At 42.1% G+C, this 10207-nt stretch overlaps 1 protein-coding gene across 1 annotated transcript; it reads right to left on the bottom strand.

Annotated features, from left to right (window-relative positions):
- Positions 1–800: 800 nt before the first annotated feature.
- On the bottom strand, positions 801–9903 carry LOC143284794 (uncharacterized). Its single transcript, XM_076591818.1, has 5 exons — positions 9290–9903; positions 6895–8131; positions 5981–6151; positions 4394–4855; positions 801–3875 (listed from the first exon to the last, which is right to left on the bottom strand). Exons 2-5 carry the CDS (start codon positions 8128–8130, stop codon positions 3291–3293), a joined length of 2454 nt encoding a protein of 817 aa, XP_076447933.1. The 5' UTR covers position 8131; positions 9290–9903; the 3' UTR covers positions 801–3290.
- Between the last annotated feature and the right edge of the window lie 304 nt (positions 9904–10207).

Below are 10207 nucleotides of genomic sequence, written 5' to 3'. Positions count from 1 at the left end.
CTGTTGGTGATGCCACGTTTGTAACTGACCGTGAAGCAAGTAGACAGAATAAAGAGTGGAAGGACAGAAAGCTCCTTTGCACAGACCAAGGACATATAGAGGCCAGTCACAAAGTGTTTTTCTATGAGAAGTAAAGACAGAAGAAAAGAACACAGTGCAGTAGAATGTTAGGCAGCGGACTGTGTGCACGACACTGTGCGTTCAAAAGCCACACAATGTGCAACCTGACCAGCCGGACACTGAACGCTTTACAGCTTTTATTTCAAATTCGAATTTGAATAGTGTTACACCACACAAGTTACCTCAACAAGTCAATGGTTGGACACCGTCACTGTAGTAAAACTGTCATCTGCTTCATGGCATGTGCTTTGAGTTGAACTATGGTTATTGTAGGCAGCTGAGCGCTTGGCTACATGTAAGTCCATGTTTTTTGTTTAGTTTTTGTATTTATTTGTTGTTGTTTTTTTGTTGTTTTTGTTTGCTTTTTATTGTTCCCTGAATGCACAGGAAAAAAAAAAAGTACTCGGACTGTAAAAACTAAAATGCTTCAGAGGATTGTCTGTTCTTGGAGTATGTGAGGCAGTTTCTAATTCAAATCCTACAAGTAACTGTAGGTTTGACCATAACTCTGTTCCTTCTTTCTAAAATTATTCTGTGACATTAAAAGCCTTGATGACCAGATATTACCTGACTTTTTGTTGTATTGAGAGGGAATAGAGGAGCTGCACACACACACACACACACACACACACACACACACACACACACACGGAAAGAAAAAGAGAAGCTTCTTTTTTTTTCTTTTTAAATCTTTATACCAAAAATCAACAGCAATCTTTACAAAAATATCACCATAAGCACACTATACATAAACTTTCACATTCTAATTAACAAGCACTCAAACCTCCCACACGTTATAATTAAAACAACCAAAAATTTACAATTCTCAACAGAACAAGCCAAAAACTGGAAAATTGTTTTATCTTGATAAGAACAATATATCACTTTTGAGCACGAATCACAGAACAGATGTATTTGAACCTTACTTTGTATCTTCAATACAATGGTATTATCATAATTATGATTAAATGAAATGGGAAAAAATGTGAATGCATGTTAAAAGAAAAGAGATTTATTTACAAATTCACTTATATAATGCTTTTCAAAATGATTTGATATGTATGACAACAACAGCAACAAAAACAAAGAAAAGAAAAAACCACACACAAAATCACAATTTTCTTTATAAAATCTTAATATATTGCTTGTCAGAATGACATAGATGAATCAATCTATTAACAGGCAGAAGAAATGGGCATAGAGAAAGACAGCCAAGAAGAGAATGAAAGACGGGAGGGAGGTGTATGATCTCACAAAAGAAAATATCTACAGATGAGTCCTGCCATTGTATTCAGTGCCTTCAAGGATCATGCAAGACAATGCAAGTTTTTCGCCACGGGAAAGAAAGGACCTATCACTTCATAAGAGGGTCCAGGAATGGATGTGGTCACTCTTGATTCTCAGGAGTGCAGGATGTAAGCATGTAGTAGTAAAAGCAAAAATGATATTTGCATAGCTCATATCTTACAGCCCTGGGTTCTGTGTGATAATATAGATACAAGGTAAACCAACAAAAAGACTAGTGGCTCAATGAAATAAATCGCACTTGACACCGACAGCAATAACAACTGAAAAACAATCCAAAGATTTGAAGTCTTGCACACGCACACGTGCGCACACACACACACACGCACACGCACACACACACACACACACACAAGTCACAAATATCCATCATTTCATGCAAGCAAAACAAGGACACATACATATCCCAAGACTATGATATGTGATGAGGTCATACCACAAGAGGGAGACAGAGACAATGATATGGTTGAGAATAGTTTATGACTGAGGAAAAATCAGATACCAGGAACTGATACCATTGATAGCTCAGATTCATTTGAGTACTGTTTTCACATTTTGTGCAGATTCCCTGTACTATTCTTGTCACCTGATTGAGATTAAATCACTGGTGTCAGTGTGGATCTAAACATGTCTAATGGCAAAAGCATTTGCTGCCTTTTAAATGGACTCTGTACAATGCTGAACTGCAGACAAACCAACCAGTATCACAGCCCAAAACATGTTATTTTGAACATAAAATTCTTTGACAAAACTCCAGTAACCATGTTTACTTCTTAAGTTCTTTATAATGCAATAACTTGACTATCAACAACAACAACAACAACAAAAACTGAGAAAAAAAGTGTGTGTGTGTGCGTGTGTGTGTGTGCACGCGCGTGCATGCATGCATGTCTGTGTTCATTTGTGTATATTGCTATTTTATAACAAAAGTTTCTTATTTACAAATATATAGAAACATTTGTCATTGCATAATTTCTGTTCACTACCTCCACCAACAGCAACAAACAACAATGGTGTCAACAAAAACAACAAACTGAAATACATAATTTGGATATTCAAAAAACAAAACAAATAACAGCAACAAAATCAAAATACAGACAATCAAACTAGTATCACAGCATGGAAACATGTTATTCAAACATAAATTGCTGAGTTTACGAACTCAAGCATCTGTAAACAGTACAAGGTGATGCAATCAATGTGATTTTTATTCTTCCCAATACCCTCCCCCTCACCTCCATGCCACGTCTGACCCATCATACTTTCTCCACACCCATCAGTGTTTATGTGTGTGTTGAAAGGAGTGAATGCATATATGCCTCAATTATAAAGAATGCTTATAAGATAGCAATGGATCCTTATGATTAAAGACAAATCTCTGAAAATGATAAAGAATAAAAGATGAATTAGCATTAAGAACCTCTTGGCCAAATTTATGGATGCCTGCACATACATCATGTATGTCACCAAGATCGAAGCTGTATCTGAAATAACATTATTCCACAGGGAGATTAATCTTGTATTGTTCTTAATTTAGTAAATCTTCTAAAAATTTTTGGCATGTGATACTGATTTCCTAAAGATCCTCTTTTCTTGTGCTTATACTATACTTGAATATTCTGGGAACAGTCAATAAAGTAATCATATCTAATGTCAGATTCCTAAAGTCACAGAATACACCAATGACTGTTCTTCATCAAAGCAGGTTAAACCGTTCTTTTTACACTCAAAGCAGTCAGCCCAATGTCAGGATTCAAAATCACAGTATTCATCAACAATTCTCTGCACACTTGAGCAGCCAATCTAATACCAGGAACCAAAGACACAATATTCATCACAGACTCTCTTCACACTAGGCCTGCTGTCTAACTGTTACTGTTACCCGAAATGACTGTGCTGCATTTCTTGACACGCCGAACCCGAACACTGCCCCCTCCACCTGACTTCCGCCTCTCCCAGGCATAGTCATACAACTTGTTGACATGACGCTTAACCTCACTGAGCTTGTCTGCAGACTTGACGTTGCCTCTCCGCAGCCAGATCTGGCCACCAGCCTGAAGTACGGCGTTGACCTCCTGACGCAGGTACGCTGTGTTGAGCAGCACCGTGTCCCAGTGCACACGGGGCCGCCAGCTGCTGCAGGCCTTGAAGAATACCACGTACCTTTTCCGAGCCTTCAGCTGTACAGCCACCTCGTACACAGCAGGGACATTATTGTCGTCCTTCAGGATGCTGATGTTGTGCAGACCTAGCCTCGTGGGCAGTTTCGTGGCCGCCTGTTTCAGGCTGCGTTGGGACGTGCGGTATCCAAAGTGAGATGACTCCCTGCCTTTGGGCTTTGTGGGCACGATGGCCTTGAACCAGGGGGTCCACTTGACACTTTTCATGCAGCTGCCCTGGCTGAGCTCTTCGTCCTTCACTGCTTCACGGAACTTTCGCTTCACTCCAGGCTGGAAAAAGACAGTCACTATGCAGAGTGGAAGCTGGTCTTTGATGTGATGGTATCTATGAGTTTCAACAACAATACTGAAATAAAAACAACACCTGTAATCCAAAAACCATCATCAACCCTGTATCTCAACATTTAAGCAGTTAAAACAACCATACGGTTCATGAAATGTCTTTTGAATTCTTGGACCAAAAATCATTTATCAGACCTTGTAAAGAACCAGTTAGATGTATCACATGTCAGTTGGTTTTAGCGTTTTAAGTTAAACAAGTAAACAACAAAAAACAAATGAAAAGCTACCTCTGATCAATATAAATAATACTTTAAAATATTACACTGTAAGTCATATCTCTCTCTCTCTCTCTCTCTCTCTCTCTCTCTCTCTCTCTCTCTCTCTATATATATATATATATATATATATATATATATATATACACAGAGAGAGGGAGGGAGGGAGGGAGAGAGACAGAGAGATAGATAGATAAAATTATATGTGTGTGTGAGTGACCAAAAGCTCACCATGGGTTTCTTGGGCTTGGTTTTTGTCATCTTGGTTTTCTTCTTGCTGGGTTTCTTGGATGGTTTTCTCCCTTTCACAGTCTTCACTCCTTTGCCTTTCGCCTTCTTTGCTGCCGCCTTGCTTGCCGCCTTGCTTGCCGCCTTGCTTGCCGCCTTGCTTGACGCCTTGGTCTTGGTTCCCTTACCTTTGCCCTTGCCTTTCACAGCTGCTGTTCTGCCTTTGACTTTCGGAGCTGTCCCTGCCTTCGGTTTTCCTCTGGCCACAGCTGTTTTGGCTTTGCCCTTTGGTGCAGCTGCTGCTTTCTTAGTAGTGGTGGCTGCTTTCGCTTTGGCAGCTCCTTTGCTGAGAACTTTGATGGCTGCGCCACTGGGCTTGTCCCCTCTAATGGCACTGAACAGTCCCTCCAGGTCCTTGTGCAAGCCAGCAGAGCCCTCCCGGTGCCGTACCTCATCTTCGTAGGCCTGGTCAACACAGAGATTGCCAGGATTTCACAATTTCACATAATAACCTCTCTGTTCATATGATAAGAAAAGATTTTGCCCAAGGACTATGTAATGTACAAGACACCATTACTGACAGAAAAAATAAAAAGAGAATTTAGAAGAAGGTTTGAATGGATCAGGCACATGCTGTGAAAGCAGTGTCAAGCATCACAAAGCAGGCCCTCACATGGAACCCTCAAGGGAAGAGACATAAAGGCCAACTGAGAAACACCTGGTGAGGATATCTCTAGCACACATCAAGAAAATGGACCTCAGTTGGGGCCAGGTAGAGGCAAAATGCTAACGTCCATATTCTAAATATATTTCTGTTTAATAATTACGATGTAATAATTAATTGCAATGTTTTTAAAAGCGAATATGTGAAATGCTTTTATTTGAGAACATATGTTTATTACTCTTGTTTGATCAAGTTATCTGCGTGTGTGGGGTGGGGGGGGGTGCGGTGCGGGTGTGTGCTGATTATCTGGTTGTGGTTTTCCGCAATTCATCTTTATTCTTATCTTATCTGTCTAGTATAATCAATGTGCAGTATAGTAGGCTATGTTTATAATTATATTCAAATAATGTTTCTTAATTCTTTCTGTTTTTACATTAAGAATACTAGTTATTACCTGCAGTGTGTGGATGTATGTATGAAACGATGTATGTGATATTTTTTACATTTGTATCTTCGTAATATTTGTTGGGGCTGTTGTTGGCTTTTACAGTTATGGTCCCCATGTTGTTTACTTGTCTATGTTGTGATAATGCACCTGACCAAATTTCTCCAGGTGGAGATAATAAAGTTATTCTTATCTTATCTTATCTTATCTTAAAAAGCACAGAAAAGGACAACTTTTATCTCTCTGTCTCTTTTTCTCTCTCTTTCGTTCATAACACACACACACACAAACACACACATGCTCAACCCCCCCCCCCCCACACACACACACATACACACCCCACCCTCTCACACACACACACATACAGACACACTCAACTCCCTTTCACACACACACGTGCGCACACACACTCGCATGCACTGCCAAACTCCTGTGTAAAAAAACAAACACAGCCTCAGTCACGCAGAGATGAATCCCATACCTGCACAAAAGTGGATCCCCTCTCATTATAGCACAGCGCCATGAGCATGTCAAAGATGTTGCTGAACTGGTCCAGCCGCAGGTGGCGCCCTCTGGTCACCTCGGCCAAAGTCTGGTAGAAGGTGGTGCTCTGAGGCTGGTCCAGTGCTTGTACAGCATAAATCTTCACATCCTGTGGATTGGATGAAGTGTTTGTTTCATCTTTTATTTGTTTGTGAGTCAGGGAGTGCTTTGTATAATGTGTGTGGGAGATGATAGGTATGCACCTGTTTACATGCATGCATGTGTGAGTGTGCATGCATGCATGTGAGTGTGTGTGTGTGTGTGTGAGAGAGAGAGAGAGAGAGAGAGAGAGTGAGTACATAAATGAGTCTGTGTAAGTGTTGTGTGTGTTGTGGGTTTTTTTTCTTCAACTTAGTGTCTGAAGATCATGTGTGTGTGTGTCTGCGTGTGTGTGTGTGTGTGTGAAAGCTCACACTAGAACATGTATCAGTTTACAAATTTGTACATTTGCATGGTCAGCATATTTGTTTTGATTTTTTTTTTTTGTACCAAGCACGTGTGTGTATGCATGTCTGTGGATTTACATGTAGTTGGTGTGTGTGTGTGTGTGTGTGTGTGTGTGTGTGTGTGTGTGTGTGTGTGTGTGTGTGTGTGTGTGTGTGTGTGTGTGTGATATGCTCATATTTGCACATTTATATACTTGTGCACTAACACATATTCCTGACAATGGAAGAGAGAGAGACACTGCCAAAGTGAGTATCAAATCAAATCAAATATATAGACTTGTAAATTCTTTCTAACTTTCACTCTCTTTGTCTGTCCACTGTCAGTCTGTTCATCCATCTGTCACTCACTGTCTCTCTTTGTTTCTAAGTGATCTGATGCTGCAGTGTCAACTGTCATCAAACTTACCATGGCTGCCAGCTTCTGAGCTTCCTCTTGCCAGTCCAGTTTTTCATCCCTGTTGTTATAAAAGCTTGGTGGGTGAGGGGTGGCATCTCCAATCATCACCAGGGACCTCTGACTGCCTGGAGTCCATGACAGCTCTGTCTGTGCCCGTGCCATCACCAACTCATAGCATTCTTCAAAGTCTCCGCCCCCTGTGCCAGAAATATTCTGCACAAAGTCACACAGTTCTGGCACTGTTGCACCAAAATCAATCCACTTGATGACATAGAACATGTCTGCATCACAGTAATCACCATGAGCGATGACGGCGATCCGAATGCCAGGGATGTCAGCCTGCAACCGCTGGATCATGTCTCCCACACGTCCACGCACTTCGTCAATGCAGGAGCTCATAGAGCCAGTGGTGTCAAAGGAAAAGACAATTTCAATCAGGCCCCCAGGAGGCAAAGGCACAGGATGAGACGAGGTGGATGGAGACGGAACAAGAGAAGGTTCTTTTCTGATGGATCCGGCTCTGCTGGCTTTGGAGCTGCCCCTGCTTAAGCTGGCAGGAGGATCCTCTGGAGCATCCATCCCATACACTCGGATGCTGGACACTTTTTTGGACAGGCTGGTCTTGGTGGAGGTGGTGGTGCTGGACACCTTGGAGAGCTCCTTGCGGATGGAGGGGGGAGCGACAGATAGGCCGGTGGTCTCTCCAATAGAGGAACCCGACGCCAGACGGGTGACAGTGGTGACGGTGCCACTCGTGTCCAGCGTGACCACAGAATCTTTTTTCTCCAACACGGCCACTGCCGTTCCCCCACTCAGAGAAGACCCTTTCTTGCTCAGCGTTTTGGAGCCAGTTTTGCTTGGTTTTTTAGATCCCTCACGGCTCAGCTCTCCTTCCTCTTCCAGAGGCAGAGTTGACATTCTTCTCAAGCCGGAAAATTGAATTGGCCACTCTTCACTGATCTCTGTCATGTCCCCAGTGGACGTGGAGGGATCTGAATCTTTGCAGCTCATGCTGGGAGGGACCAGTGTGGGCCACTTGGGCATGTGCAAGGGAGAAGAATGTGAGACTGATGGAGTTTTCTTCTCGACACTGGGCCATTTGGGTGGGGGCATGGACGCTCTTACTGAAGCACTCTTCCTTTTTTTCAGGGTGCTCAGCTTCCTGCTGACTGTGACAGATGTGCTGCGTTTGGTCAGCTTGGAGGGTACCTCATAGGGGGCTGGCCTGGATGCCTTCCGCTTCATCCTGGATAAATGAAAACCTCCTGGTTAGAATCACCATTCCCACCACCTCTACCAGCATCAGTGAGCACCATTACCAACAAAACATAAAAGATGATGATAAATTTTGAGTCAAATCATAACCCCGTTGTTGTCAGTATCTGACGGGCAAAAAAAGTGGATGGGTTAGGGAGAGGGGGCAGGGTGAAAACAGTATTTGCACTTGATCAACAGATTAAACCTGGTGGATCACAGGTTTGTCTTTTAGATATACATGCGCACTGTGTGTGCATGTGTGTGCGAGAGTGTGCATGTGCGCGCGCGCGCGCGTGTGTGTGTGTGTGTGTGTGACTTCCACTATCTCCCCTGCAGGCACAGCAGTAGGTGAGGCCAACACTCAATATATGCTTACATTCTGCAAACAGTTACACCCATATTCATTTCATGTCAGTGGCCTTTTTTTTTGTAATGAGTATCTGATTAGTTGACAAACATGAACATGATATCATGCAAGCAATACACCCACTTCTAAACTGTTTTACCCACTGTTGATTTATTATAAGCAAGTGAAAATCAAATCCCAAAGATGAACATGCAGGCAATTTCCATTCATGGTCAATACAATTATTAAAATTACATACAGAGATACTTGTATGCATGCATTTCATGCGCATACAAATACTGAAAAAACATACAGATATACTTGTATGCATGAATAACATATGCCAGCTTTGCACAGAACAAGTTGCCATAGTCATGCCTGATCCAGCAGGTTATCCATTCAAACATGCACAGCTAAATGAATTGTTTTCTTCGATCTGTGCAGTAATGTGAAGAATGGGGGAAAATCAGCATGGACTGGAGTACTGGCTGCCATAAAAAAAAAAAAAGCCCAGTGATGTTCTCATCTTGTTTGGGCCAAGGTCGAGCTGGCTCCGGTCGTTCGTTCCTCTCTCTCTCTCTCTCTCTCTGTATGTCTCTCTGTCTCTGTATCGTAGCAGTCCCAGGAAATACATCAGACCGCAGAGCCCCGGTCTTCAACATCCCTACTTTTCATGGACTCCCTTTTCAGTGGGAGGAGGGGATAGGGGGCTGAAGGCCAGGGATTCAGTAAAATGTCTCTAGGAATGAGCGTCAACAACCGAAATAACTGTGTGTACACGTAGAAAAGTTAACGCCTCACCTGGCACAGGTCGATCAGCGGTAGTTAACAGTAGTGACACCTCAATCAAATCAATGCACCGCTTCACTGGTTGCAAATGAGAACACTGGGCCACGGTACCGTAGACTGGGAAAAAATGAGAAGAAGAATGGTGGTCGGTGACTGTTTCCTAACAAGTGCACAGTCCCAAGTAAGGAATCTCAGTCAGGAGCCCACAGTAAAAAAAATATTGTTTACTAAGTGTGTGCACCTTAACTCAAAGTGGCTCGATCCCTGCCGCAGTTAGAAACTGGTCGTTACTTTCCGCACTGCTGCGAGTCTGTCTGTAACGACACTGAGAACGGGAGCCGATTATCTTGAACTTTATACTGAAAGAAATAATCGTGTTCGAACATGCCAGCACACTTGCTGATTCATCAGTTCCAAATTTAGCATGCATGTGTGCCTTGCAACGCCACAAGCAACTTTCGTTGCTAGTTGGTGTCAATGAAAACTCTGGAACAGTTCAACAAACTGACTGCTTAAGCTCATGTTGTGGCTTTGTTAAGATTATTTAGTTTCCTTTTAAATTAAGAAAACTTTTCGTTTTTGCATTACTCAGTCCACCCGCGTTGTTCGCGACCAGCCAAAGAGCCACGCCCTCTTCCAGGTCGCAATCTGGGTCAGCTCCGCGAAGCATTCGATTCATGAACTATCGCTCTCGCGCGACGAATCGGGATTTTTTTTTTTATTGATTAATAAATAAATAAATAAAGAGAGAGAGAAAGAGAAGAAAAAATCGATTAATTTCAAAACGCAATGTGTTTTTGTACTGAAATCATCCTCCGTTTAAAAAAAAATCCTTCATAATAATAGAACCTTATATATATATATATATTTTTTTTTTTTAAACCTATGAGAGTATATATATATATATATTTTAACCTATGAGAGTTTCTC

This window comes from Babylonia areolata, chromosome 8 (genome assembly GCF_041734735.1).
Source record: "Babylonia areolata isolate BAREFJ2019XMU chromosome 8, ASM4173473v1, whole genome shotgun sequence".
Classification (NCBI taxonomy): Eukaryota; Metazoa; Mollusca; class Gastropoda; order Neogastropoda; family Buccinidae; genus Babylonia; species Babylonia areolata.
This window is presented reverse-complemented; position numbering and strand designations above follow the sequence as displayed.

Bases quoted from the DNA above. Each gene is read 5' to 3' on its own strand.
- LOC143284794 (XM_076591818.1), bottom strand. From the start codon at position 8,130: ATGAAGCGGAAGGCATCCAGGCCAGCCCCCTATGAGGTACCCTCCAAG. The intron at 6,152-6,894 runs GTAAGTTTGATG...TCCAATCCACAG, and splicing joins CTCAGAAGCTGGCAGCCATG to GATGTGAAGATTTATGCTGT. The intron at 4,856-5,980 runs GTATGGGATTCA...TGTGTTGACCAG, and splicing joins GGGGATCCACTTTTGTGCAG to GCCTACGAAGATGAGGTACG.